The sequence below is a fragment of the Galeopterus variegatus genome, unplaced genomic scaffold (genome assembly GCF_000696425.1).
Source record: "Galeopterus variegatus unplaced genomic scaffold, G_variegatus-3.0.2 Scaffold3916, whole genome shotgun sequence".
Lineage (NCBI taxonomy): Eukaryota > Metazoa > Chordata > Mammalia > Dermoptera > Cynocephalidae > Galeopterus > Galeopterus variegatus.
In genome coordinates, this window is record NW_007730027.1 from 171,547 (window position 1) to 185,556 (window position 14,010).

Below are 14,010 nucleotides of genomic sequence, written 5' to 3' on the forward strand. Positions count from 1 at the left end.
TGTTTTATGTTAGGGACATTATATCATAAATAACACATTTTTGTTTGACTATTTGATTTATGAGAAATGTTTGTTAAATTCAGATGTCAATGAAGAGCTTCCAGCCAGAAGAAAACGAAATCGTGAAGACGGGGAAAAGACATTTGTTGCGCAAATGACAGTATTTGATAAAAACAGGTAATGCTAATGGACAAGTGAGGCTCCCATAATGTTCTAGAAATGTTTTCATTGTGAAGCAGAATATAGTGGTAATATTATTTCTTTGTCTTTGTTTCTCTTTATTCTTATTAATGAAAAAACAAACTCAGAAATGCTGAATTTTTCTCTTTATCACATAGAAAGCAATAAATACAGATCAGGAACTACTTGAATGGCTCACTTTAGATTACTCAGCAAGTATTTTCTGAGTATCTACTCTTTACCAGACACCATTCTGGGAAGTGGACACTGCCTAGCAATGTCCTTGCCTTCAGGGAGCTTAACTTCTAGTGGAAGAAACAGACCACTCCCCCAGAGTATGAATTAATATGGCTGAGTGCTGTTTAGAAAAATAAAGAAAATAAATGGTCACTGTTTTATAGAGAAAGTCTTTGGGAGGAGGTAATATTTGAGCAGAAACCTGAATGAAGTATGCCCTGTTCTGATCTTGGGGTTATGTGTTTATTAAAGTTAATGAAGAAAATTATGCTTAATCATCATTGTGTATTATGTGCATTTGGCACAGGGAGGCAAGGAACACTTGGGTTTATAATCATCTGCAGTTTCTGTTTGAGAATGAAGACTTTTAACATCAGTAAAAGAAGGTCTAAGAAGCAAACACTTTTTTCGTAGGAGTAGAGGGTGAAACCTGTAACGTGTCATTTCTTACACCTGTCTGATTGGTGGTACTTAACAGTTCCCTGTCAGCCAGGTATAGGAGAAAGAGCCAAGAAAAGTAACTGGGCCATTCCTGTGGGGGAAGTGATTAGGATAAGGAACGCTGGGCTTCACTGATCTGTTAAATGTTCTATTTTAGGCAGCATGGGGGTACATTGTGTTTTTTATTCTTTCTACCTCACATATATGTTAATATTTTCTTTGTATGAAAGAAATACTGTTTCTAGTCTAGTGAAAAAAAGTACCAAGAAGAAACAAGAACTTTTCCACAACTTTTTATTTTGAAAATTTCCAAACATAGAAAAGTTGAAAGAATAATAGTTATTTAACACCCACACATCCATCACCTAAGATTTATCAGTTAACATTTTGCCACATTTGCTTTATTTGTGAGTGTATGCGGGGTTTTCAAAAAGTTCATGGAAAGATTCGTATTATTATTTTTTAATTATATTTTTCCACAAACTTTTTAAATACCCGTGACTATTTTAATTTTGTGCTGAACCATTTGAAAGTTTACTTTATTCCTCATTCCCAAATGCTTCATTTCTTTCCTAAGAACCAGGACGTTTCCCTGCATAACCACAATACAGCTATCATACTCAGGAAAATCAGCTTATAGCAAGTACAATGCTATCTCCCCAGTTGATGCCAGTAATGTCTTTTATAGTTTGCCACCCCCTACCCCGTTCTCTAGCTAGCTGCCATATCTGTCCAGTCTCCTTCAATTTGGAATGGTTCTCCAGCACCACTTCACTTTTTTGTTTGCCTTTTGTGACACTTTTTTCTTTTTAAAAGATGACCGGTAAGGAGATCTTAACCCTTGACTTGGTGTTGTCAGCACCACGCTCTCCCAAGTGAGCCACAGGCTGGCCCACCTTTTTTTTTTTTTTTTTTTTTTTTTTAAAGTACAGGCCTGTAGTTATGCAGAATGTGTCTCAATTTGGACTTGTGTGATTATTTCCTCATGATTACACTCAGATTTTTGGCAGGGATCCTAATTGATAATGTGTTATTTGTGCACCCCATCACAGATACAAGGTCATGCTAGGTTTGGTGACTTGATTATGCCACTTGGTGGTGTTCACCATATTTCTCCATTGTAACAGTACTTTATCTGTTTCATTAATCAACATGTAATCTCTGTGATAATACATGAAACTGGGTGAATATCCTTTTTCCTCCAATCGCCTTTCACCCAATAGTTTTAGCACTCATTGATGATTCTTGCTTGAGTAAACTATTCCTTTGGCAGCTGCCAAATGGTAATTTTCTACCATTTCTTCCACATTTGTTGGTTGACATTTTTCTGTAAAGAAAAGAATTCCTTGCCTCAATTTTGATTTTTTTAATCAATATGGATTAACAAAGTCTATTTTTACTCAATTTGTTTTTACTTTATTTTGTCATCCATTTTAATGCTCAATTTGTTTCAATTTTGGTTAGGAGTACCTCCAAACAGGCTCCTGGTTCTTCTATTTTTTTTTTTTTTTTTTTTTTTTAGTTTTTAACTTATTTTCTGGAGTAGTAAGATATTCCAGGCTTACTTTCTCCTTTGCCTACCTCTGTTCTGGAATTGCCATTTCTTCAAGGAGTCCTGATTCCTTTTAGTAGAGTAATAGTATTTATAAGCCAAGATCTGAGAGTTAGATGTGTGAAAATTATTTTAAAATTTTGGAAAGGTTAAAGTCTCCTGAAAAAATAACCAAAATTAAAAGCCATATAGGAAAAGTATGAAATATTAATCAAAATAAAAATTTTAAACTTCAGAAAACAAAAAAGCCACTATAACCAAAGTCAAAATAAAAATGACAAGTCAAGGGAAAATTATTTTCAACTCATATTATAGATAGTGTCTCATTCCTCTAATATAAAAAGATCATGCTAATTAGAAAAGACCACAGCCCAGTAGAAGAGCAGGCAAAGGATACAATAAAAACTTTACAAAAGAAGGAAAATACATATAGCTCTTAAACAAAAAGATAAGACATCTGAATTAAAAGTATGCTGAGATGTCATTTTTACACTTATCAGATTGACAGATCAAAAATCTTGATAATGCACTGTTGATGAGGCTGTGAGGGGAAAAAAGGCCTCATCATACATTACAGGTAGGAGAGTACATTGGATTGTAGCTATCAAATGTACAACCAGAAAATGGAATATTATGTAGCCACATAAAAGCATGAGGGGAGCACCTTTTTAATTTAGAAGCATATGAATGTATTATTTATTTATATAAATAAAATTAGCTTTTTCAAATAGAAAGTTGAATAGCTTTGTGGATATACTGTTGAAGTAGACTAAATTGAAGTAGTACAACATAGAGAAAAGATAAATATTCTTAAGTCTCAAAATTATTTGGTATCAGAAAGAATCAGACTTTAGAGACTGCCTGGATTCACTTACTAGATCTGGCTACTGCTGTTGATCTTAAGGCAAGTTACTTACCCTCTCTGTGCCTCAGTTTTCTCTCCTGAAAATGGACTAGTAGCACCTAGTTCGTAGAGTTGTTGAGAAGATTAAATGAACCATGTAAAGTCTTTAGAGTAGTGCCTGGCACATAGTAAGCACTCAATAAATGTTAGCTATTATCACCTAATAGAATTTCTCTAAGACTGATGAAGAGAAGCCAGATTCTTGCTAAATACAATATTGAGCATGGTTGAACAATGGTGTTGAGTAGTAGTGGTTACCAGTTTTTAAATGTATGGAAAACATTTACACACACACATACGTATGTATACACACATTAAAACTAATATGTATGAGTATAATTTAATTGATTCTTTGATTCAGCCAGTATTTCATTTATTTATCCATGAAATATTTATTGAGCACCAATATGTGCCAGGTGCCCCCAAGATCCTATAGTTACCAGATTTGTCATTATAATCAATTAGTTTACTGGTCAGGTATAACAGTAAAGGATTCTAGTTGAAACATTTACAGAAGTTAAAAATAACAAGCATAGGGGCCGGCCCAGTGGCGCACTGGATAGTGCGCCGCTTGGGAAGCGCGGCGGCGCTCCCGTCCGAGGGTTCGGATCCCACATACAGACCGGCTCCCGCTCACTGGCTGAGTGAGGTGCGGGTGCAACACCGAGGCTTGCAATCCCGTTGCCGGTCCCCGGTCCGGTACGGGGGCAACACTGAGGGTTGCGATCCGTTGCCGGACACGGAAAAAAGACAAAAAAATAAAATAAAATAAAATAACAAGCATAATTCTTAGTGGCAAGCATAATTCCCCAAGACAAGTATTTCAACACTGTTGTTATCCTATTTTTTAAAGTATAGAGCCTGCACATGTGCTTTATACTTCATGTTTTAAATTTAACAGGTCTTGAGACCTTAGGCATATTATACTTTAAATGTTTGAAGTTATATCTGAGTAGCTACAGTAATTTCTAGTAAACTAGAAATAACTTTCTAGTTATATAGTTATTAGTGCACATCACTAAAATTGCTTTTGTCAGGACTGGAGTGTAGATATATTTTAAAATCTTGTTGGGTATATAAGCTAGTTTATAAATTTAATAAATGCTTTTTTAGTATAAATCTAAAGATGTAGAATTTGTGTACTTACATTAATACAGAGGTTACTTTAAAGTGTATGTGTTTGTCTAACAGGCGCTTACAGCTTTTAGATGGGGAATATGAAGTAGCCATGCAGGAAATGGAAGAATGTCCAATAAGCAAGAAAAGAGCAACATGGGAGACTATTCTTGATGGGAAGGTATGGACTACTTAGAAGGTTGAGCACATTATAGTTATGAACTCCCATTTATGATTGATGTTTTCTTTCCCAAGTGCAAATTCATGTTGGAAGTAAAGAGTCCTTCATTTTTTATACTTTGAAAAACACAAGTAAAATGATCTAGTCAGTATTTAATGTAAGGCATTGTTTTTAGAGCCAAACTGCCTTATTCAAATCTGTGCTCCTAGCCACGTGGCGTTTGGCAAGTTACGTATTTGTGTCCCAGTTTTCTCATCTAAAAACAAGGCATAGAATTGATGGATTAAATGAGATGATTAATAAAATATGTTTAGCACCATGCCTGGCATATAATAAGTGCTCAATAAATGTTAACTGCTATTTTACATCCCACTCATAGTAACAGCAGGTAACATGATGACTAGTAATAAGTTTTTGAAGAAATCTGCAGAACTTAGGTGAAGCGTACTTAAATTAACTCTTTGAAGAGATATTAAAGGATAAATAGGCATACATACACTTCTTGGATAGGTAGACTTAACAAAATATAATGATGTCATTTGTTTCTAAATACATTAGGTCAGTGTACCTTCACAAGCAAAATATCAAAAGGAATATTTTAGGCCTTAAAGTTAGTCTCAAGTTAATCTTGAAGAATAAGTATGTAATAATATTTTTAAAATTTTTGGAAAAGTATTCTGAGAACATTTATTTACCAGATAGTAGAACATACTATAAAGTTAAAAGAACTTAAACTGTATATTATAAGCATTGGAATAGTCAAGCAGATCACTGTAGGTAGCATAGTCTTGAAGTAGTTTCAAGTATATTTGGAATATAGTGTATGATAAAGGTGGTGGTATAGATCTGTGTGGGAAAGATAAACTGTTCATTAATTGTGACAGAATCGGTCTCTAGCCATCTGGAAATAAACTTAGACGTAATAGATTCCAGAAGGCTTATAAACATAAATGCAAAAATTAACACTATAAGTTCAGAAAAAAATGTAGGTGAATGTGAATATAATCTTGTGGTGAGAAGTACCCTTCTAAGGATGATACCAAAGCCAAAAATGAGGGCTGGCTGGTTAGCTCAGTTGGTTAGAGTGCAGTGTTGACCCCCACTGAGGTCAAGGGTTTGGATCTCCTTCCCAGCCAGCTGCCAAAAGAAGAAAAAATGGTTAAGGTGGTAAGTTTTATTTTATATGTATTTTATCACAATTAAAAAATTTTTTTAAAAAGCCAAAAAGCATACAGTAAAAACCGTCTGATTAAAATGAATCATTTCTAGGGCCGAGCCCATGGCGCACTCGGGAGGGTGCGGCGCTGGGTGCCGTGGGTTCGGATCCTATATAGGGATGACCGGTGCACTCACAGTGCTCACTGGCTGAGTGCGGTGCAGCCGGTCTCAAAAAGGACAAAAAAAAAAAAAAAAAGAGTCATTTCTATACTGCAAAAATGTAAAGTTAACAACAGAAAAAATAGACTGGGGAAAAGTATTTGTGACATACAAAATGCTGATATTATGAATATATAAATTATGAATCTTATAAATCAGTATATGAGTTTTATAAATCAATAAGAAAAAGATAATCTAAAAAGAAAAATGGGCAAATGGCAATCAGGCATTTCTTAAAAGAACAAATTATAGGGCCGAGCCGGTGGCACACTCGGGAGAGTGGGCGCTGAGAGCGCAGCAGCGCTCCCGCCGCGGATTCGGATCCTATATAGGGATGACCGGTACGCTCACAGTGCTCACTGGCTGAGCGCGGTACGGCCGGTCTCAAAAAGGACAAAAAAAAAAAAAGAACAAATTATAGATGGTGAGTAAACTTTTAAAAAAGATATTCAACCATATTAATATTTAAAGACATGCATACAAAAGCAGAGATAAGTACTTTTGACTACTAGCTTGACAAAGGTTAGAAATATTGACAGTTTCTAGTACTGTTAGGAATATGAAAACACATACTCTGAATACTTTGATGTAAGAATAAGTTGGCGCAAACTTACTGGAAGGCAGACTGGGGATATGTATAAAATTAAAATTATATATATAGAGAGAGTGTGTGTGTGTGGTGGGTGGGTGTGGGGGGGGTGTGTGGTGTGTGTGGGTGGTGGGTGTGGGTGTGGGTGGTGTGTGTGTGGGTGTGTGTGTGTCCGTCCGTCCGACCGATAAGGGGATCGTAACCCTTGGCTTGGTGTTGCCCGTGTCGCGTTTAGCCAGTGAGCGCACCATCCAGTCCTATATAGGATCAGAACTCGCAGCCTCGGTGCTCCCAGTGCTGCACTCTCCTGAGTGAGCCACAGGGTCGGCCCTATATATATAGTCTTTAACAATTAATTTCAGGGCTGGCCCGTGGCTCACTCGGGAGAGTGCGGTGCTGCTAACACCAAGGCCCCAGGTTCGGATCCCATATAGGGATGGCTGGTTTGCTCACTGGCTGAGCGTGGTGCTAGCAACACCAAGTCAAGGGTTAAGATCCCCTTACCGGTCATCTTTTTTAAAAAAAAAAAAAAAACAATTAATTCCAGTTCTACTGTTTTTTCACAAGATGTAGTAACTGGTTAACTGTGAAAAAAATGTAGATAACAGGTCGTCTCAGCATTTTTTAAATAGTGAAAAATTGGAAACAACTTAAATCTGAAAAAACAGCCATTTAAAAGGATGATAGTGTGACAAGATTTCTATATTTAATTTTTACATGATAGTATGCATAGTGGGTTTTTTTGTCTGTTTGTTTATTTTTTTAGCAGCTTGCCGGTATGGGTATCCAAACCCTTAAGGTGGTATAACAGCGCTCTAACCAGCTGAGCTAACTGGCATACATGATAGTATATATAATCCCACTTTTTCTAAAATTAGTAATAGTGGTTACCTCCAGGTGATAGGATTCAAATAATTATTTCTTTATACTATCTACAGCGTTTGAATTTTCTGCAGGTATTTATTATTTTTATAAGCTTTTAGTTTTGAATTTCTTAAAGTGTATTGAGTTTATTCGTAAGAAAATAAGGATTTTATATATATATGAGTTGTTACCCCCCTCCCCCCCAAATTGTTTGCAGTGGTGTAAAATGGACATCCTTTAAAGCTAGGGCATACAGACATACTTCTTTTTAAAAGCGCTGTTGTATTCTTTTAAATAAATGTTCCATAATTTAATAAACTACTGCCAGTTTGATGGATAATTAGGATATTTTAACATTTTTTACATCTTCAAAAATGTATCTGTATCTTTTTGCATCACAAGTATTTTTATAAGATTTAGATAATGGACTCACTTTGTCAAAACTGATTTATATGATGACACCTTTCCCTCATTCTAGTCTAAAATTATAGTTTTAAGAGGACTATTTATAATAAAGATATAGAAGGAGTTTAGGCTTTATTTAGTAAAATAAATTGGAGCCCGTTGAAGGTTTCTATAAAAGGGAATAGCATGAAAGCAGTTTTTCAGAAGATTATTTGGTCTTCTGTATTTGGATTGGGAAGTAAAAATTGGAAGCAGGGAGAGCAGCTGAGATAATGTAGTAGTAAGCAATAAGGACCTATACTTAGGTTTTTGTTGTGATCATTGAAGGGAGAGTGTATGGTCACCAGTAGAATGATGATGCATGGAACAAAAGTAATTATTAACTGAGAAGGAACATTTCTTTTAGAAGAAAAAATAATGGATCTGTTTTGAAACGTTTTAGTTCGAGGTGACATTGAGATCATCAAGTAGCAATGTACAAGAGGCAATTGGAGATAAGGCTTTAGAGCTCAAGTGTAAAAACAGGAATGGAGGACCAAGTTGGGACCATACGTCTAATGTGTAAATCCTTGAGGATGGGTGACAGATTGGGACAGATGGCTACAGGTTAGCTAGGAATTAAGGAGACGAAAAGAAGAGTCATCCTATAAGTGATTTTGAGTTGGAGGAAGAGAGCCAGAATAGTTAGTGTCCCAGAACCAAAGAAGAGAGGTAGGAATGGTCATTGTCAGTGAGGCTGGGAAAGTCAAGAAAAATTATTAATTCCTAAAGCTGTTCAGTTTATAAAATGAAAGTGGTCACCTAAGAGCAGAAGTTACAAGCTAACAGGCTTTGGGTACCACTGTTTTGTTTTAAAGACATTTTGAACTGGTTATTAACATTAAAAATGGGAAGATTCTCATGAAAACTTGGATTTCTGACTTCTTTTGAAAAATCTGACAACCTAGCTTTGCTGGGCAACAATTCTGCTGTTGCTGATAAGAGCTCTGTAATTCTACGTTGTCCACTGTTCTATACAATTACTTTATTTTCCTGACCATCTCTGTTAGTATTTGGGTTTTCAAGGAAAACTTATTGGTTTAAGTCAAATAAATCCATATTAACTTATCATCATGAATATTTTTAATATTTCTACAATTTCTTTAAATTCATTGTATAAATTTTCACTCTTCATGCGTTTTATTTTTTAGAGGCTGCCTCCATTTGAAACATTTTCTCAGGGACCTACGTTGCAGTTCACTCTTCGATGGACAGGAGAGACCAATGATAAATCTACAGCTCCTATTGCCAAGCCTCTTGCCACTAGAAATTCAGAGAGTCTCCATCAAGAAAATAAGCCTGGTTCAGTTAAACCTACTCAAACTATTGGTAAGATAACATTGCTATCAAAATAGTGGTTTGCAGCATTAGGTCTTATGTTTTAGACTAATTCATTTGTATTTCCTCCATGTAATTATTCTTTGGGAAATATTATTTGGCTTATTAGATGATAAATTAGGGATCTTCTATATTAAATGTAAGGTTTTGTGTTGACAATTCTTTATCTGGAACCTTCGTGTCAGATATGTCTGGGAATTTCAATTTTTCTTTTAATATTTTAGAAGCATGATATGGTATACAGTATATATGCCATATATTATATAACCTTTCCAAGTGGGGTCTATAGATAGCTTCATGTCAAGTTAGGATGTTTTTCCACTAAGTAAGTTTCTTTTACAAACTAATGAGAAAACAACTGGTTTTCAGATTTTAGAATTGCAAGTATAAAGGGAATTGGAACTATACGTTTTATAATTCATCTAAAATTTTTTATATGTTGTAAAACTGAATTCATTATTTCAGAGTTTTTCACAATTTTAGAGCTGGAAAAAGATCATCAAAACATGGAGTTTATCTGTTTGAATTTTGCAGTAAATTGTTCTGTATTTTGGGGGGGTTTTGTTTTGTTTTGGTTTTTGTGGCTGGCTGGTATGGGGCTGCAAATTTTTAAGAGGAAAAACACTTATAAGTGGAATAACCTCTCTGCTGAGTTAAGGCCCAAGTTTCAGTGTTCTGTCATTTTATATCTGCCTGATAGGAACTGTCCTTGACTTGAGAGCATCCATGTATTTTTACCTTAAAGGAGGCAAAAGTTTTAAGATGTTGTCTTTGACATTGACTGCTCACGTACATTCACTGTGTGCATGTCACTGTAGTGGTCAGATTAAGGAGATGAAAGAAATGGCTGGTGTGTCAGGAGAAAGATTTCCCAAGTCAGTTGTGGTCTGGGTACTTATCAACATACTCTGCAGCCAGTGAAATACATAAAAGAGTTGCAAAGAAACTAAGAAAAAATGTTTTATACAAAATTATACATGTGGGATGGTTAGTTATGTCAGGAAAAATAAATATTTAAGTCTGAAAGGATATATACCAAAAGCAATAATGGTAAGTATCTTTTGGATTTGGAGTGATTTTAATAGAATCACTTTTCTATTTAATTGCTGATAAACCAGGACTTAGTGGATGCCTATTTATTGTTGGGCACTGGGAATACAAAGACCAATCAAAACCACACTCTGACCTCAAAGTTCGTAAAACAAAATAGTTACCATATATAATTACTTAGGGTTAGTTTTATAATGGTTTAGGACACAGAAGGTATTTTTTTTTTAAGAAATATAAGTCCCTCCAGTAAATACCTTAACATTTGATTTAGGGGTGCTGATGAAGTGGATTGTTCCTAGGATCATCAGTTGAAGGTGAAAACAAATTATTTTAAATATTACAAGTAGAATTCTGTGAAACCTTTAATGTTTAATAATTTTGGTGAGTAATCTCACTTTTTAGAAGCAAACATTCTCATTAAATATTAATGTATATATATTTCAGCTGTTAAAGAATCATTGACTACAGATCTACAAGCAAGAAAAGAAAAAGATACTTCAAATGAAAACCGACAAAAATTAAGAATATTTTACCAGGTAAACATAGCTGACACTAATTTTTCAAGTAATCATGAAATGCATTTGTTTTCTATGTTATATCTGAAATCTTTTGACATATTTAAATGAAAATCAAATCAGAGATACGTTTTTTCTTTTAAATTGTTTTAAATATTTTTAGTGATGATATTGAGACAAAATATCTTGAGATGTTTAAGCTTGAGATATGCTGGGTTTTGTTTTTGTTTTTTTTCAGTTTCTTTATAACAATAATACAAGACAACAAACTGAAGCAAGAGATGACTTACATTGCCCTTGGTGCACTCTGAACTGCCGCAAACTTTATAGTTTGCTCAAGCATCTTAAACTCTGCCATAGCAGATTTATTTTTAATTATGTTGTAAGTAAATTTTCATTTTTTTTACCAATAATATATTATTTATTAAATATAAGATAACCTGACTTTCAAAAATTGTACTTCCTGTAAAAATACCAAAATTTGGGCTGTACCAGCCACCTGCAAAAAAATTTCTTTTTGCTTTGGATGGATTGCTTATATGTATGCATTATAGTGAATGAGTCAGTTTACATATATTTGGAATAATTAACATTTGCATAGCATATCTATATTGACACATAATTCTCACACCAACTCTTTGAATTAAGTGGTAGTTTTCTTATTCTTGCTTAGGCAAAAAGTAATTTGTATAAAGTCACCATGCTAGTATGCCTGGCTTATTTTAGTTTTCATAACATTAAGAACCCACAAATACTTTTCAATTAATTAAAATGGAGGTATAGTTACTTTAGGGTAGGATAATTAATATTTCCTTTTTCTAAACACCTTGCTATTTTTATTACAGTATCATCCAAAAGGTGCTAGGATAGATGTTTCTATCAATGAGTGTTATGATGGCTCCTATGCAGGAAATCCTCAGGATATTCATCGCCAACCTGGATTTGCTTTTAGTCGCAATGGACCAGTGAAGAGAACACCTATCACACACATTCTTGTGTGCAGGTAGGTAAAAAGGTCACACAACAAAAGTTTATTCTCTTTTATTGATGATGTTAGAGAAACAAAGAGGAACCACACAAAGTTACTGAAATCATTTTTTCAGTATTAGGTAAGTCTCTGAGTGGTATATTGCTTTATAACCCTCCCCAGCTCCTATTTCTAGAGGGGTTTTCTCACTTCCTCACAGCTTTTTCCCTGAGTTTTAACTGTTAATGTCACTACTGCTGCGGTGCTTAGTGGAATTAAAGAATTCTCCCAATGGAAGTTTCTGAGTGCATACCTAGGCAGGAACTTGCAGAAAAGGGATATACTCTATTGGGGTAGTTTAAAATATAAAGAACCTCTCCCTGTCACTTAATATTCCACATGACACTATCCTGTTAGATATTACCTGAGACTGGTTCTCTTTCTGTACAGTGGTGTGTTCACAGCAGCAGATTTGACTGCTGAGGTTCAGGTTACAAAGGGGAATTTTTGGGCCGGCCTAGTGGCGCACTGGAGAGTGCGCCGCTTAGGAGTGCGGCGGTGCTCCCGCCGAGGGTTCGGATCCCATGTGGAGACTGGTTCCCGCTCACTGGCTGAGTGCAGTGCGGGCGCAACACCAAGGGTTGCGATCCCGTTGCCGGTCCCTGGTACGGGCGCGACACCGAGGGTTGTGATCCCGTTACCGGTCAGTAAAAAAAAAAAAGACAAAAAAGGGAAAAAAAAAAGAAAAAAAAAAAAACGGGAATTTTTTATCTTTGTAAAGCTGAACTCTTGGATAGTTGGGTGTAAAGAAAAAAAAAAAACGGGAATTTTTTATCTTTGTAAAGCTGAACTCTTGGATAGTTGGGTGTAACCAGTGTTGTGGTTTTTCTGCCTTTTGAATTTACGAGTACATATGTTAGAATACACAGTTTTGTCATATAGGATTTTATATGCATATTCCTTTCTTAATGTGCCCTAACACTTTCTTCCCTTTTCTCCTTTTGAACCATGTTTCTCTTTTTTTCTAGGTTTATTTTTCACACCCAGAAAGACAGTTTTATCTTTAAAACTTTGGTGTTTAAATTGATATATAATAGGTTTACTTCACATATATAGAAAGAAAATAATTGGGGGGGGGGTCTCACATATTGTTTTGTGATTACTTTTATAAAAAATTGGTATTATTACAAATTATTGCAGATCTCAGCTCATAGTCATGTAGTTAGATGATATACAGGTAGATGCCGTGTTACATCAACATTTATTTCTTTTTATTAGGCCAAAACGAACAAAAGCAAGCATGTCTGAATTTCTTGAATCTGAAGATGGAGAAGTAGAACAACAAAGAACATACAGTAGTGGCCACAATCGTCTATATTTCCATAGTGATACCTGCTTACCTCTCCGTCCACAAGAAATGGAAGTGGACAGTGAAGATGAAAAAGATCCCGAATGGCTAAGAGAAAAAACCATTACAGTAATTATCATCATCATCATTATTGGCAATGATCTTAGAATTTTATTATTAAATGAATTTCAAAAACTATTGTTTAATACAAACTGGACTTTTGATTTACTGTAAAGAAGCTTATTTTTTCTAAATTAAGGAATCCAGGATTGCACAGTTTTTATAATTGTGTCATTTAAAAAGTTACCAAGTAAAAGAAATACATATTATTTTCTTTCTTCTTTTTTTTGTTTTTTTTGGTGGCCGGCTGGTAAAGGGAACCAAACCCTTGACCTGGTGTTCCCAGCATGTATATTTTCATTTATATATTTATAGGTAGCTATTGTACAACTTAGGATTTCCCCTTTAAAATTACTGCTTAGATAGTAGTTGATTTTAAGAAATGTTGCCACTTAGCTGTATAAATATGTTATAATATTTTTAATTCCAAAACATTCTGTTTTTGACATTCTCACAATTTTTTTCTTAGAAATACCAATTATAGGGGCCGGCCCGGTGGCGCACTGCTACAGTGTGCCGCTTGGGAAGTGCGGCAGCGCTCACGCTGAGGGTTCGGATCCCACATACAGACCGGCCGCTCACTGGCTGAGCGAGGTGCGGGAGCAACACCGAGGGTTGCGTTCCGGTTGCCGGTCCGGGCCCGGTACGGGCGCGACACTGAGGGTTGCGATCCGTTGCCGGTCACGAAAAAAGACAAAAAGAGAGAAAAAAAAAAAAAGAAATACCAATTATATTTATTCTGTATTTAAAAGATTTTTTTCTTTTCTTTTCTTTTTTTTTTTTTTTT

General features: G+C 35.2%; 1 protein-coding gene across 2 annotated transcripts in view; it reads left to right on the plus strand.

The window, feature by feature from the left end:
* SUZ12 (SUZ12 polycomb repressive complex 2 subunit) overlaps positions 1–14,010 on the plus strand; it is a 43,496-nt gene that overhangs the window by 23,660 nt on the left and 5,826 nt on the right. For both annotated transcript variants that reach the window (XM_008586277.1, XM_008586278.1), the window contains 7 exons: positions 84–177; positions 4,506–4,611; positions 9,037–9,214; positions 10,718–10,809; positions 11,027–11,170; positions 11,634–11,791; positions 13,034–13,232. In XM_008586277.1, the coding sequence (XP_008584499.1) occupies positions 84–177; positions 4,506–4,611; positions 9,037–9,214; positions 10,718–10,809; positions 11,027–11,170; positions 11,634–11,791; positions 13,034–13,232 (971 nt within the window). The remainder of the gene's footprint in view (positions 1–83; positions 178–4,505; positions 4,612–9,036; positions 9,215–10,717; positions 10,810–11,026; positions 11,171–11,633; positions 11,792–13,033; positions 13,233–14,010) is intronic.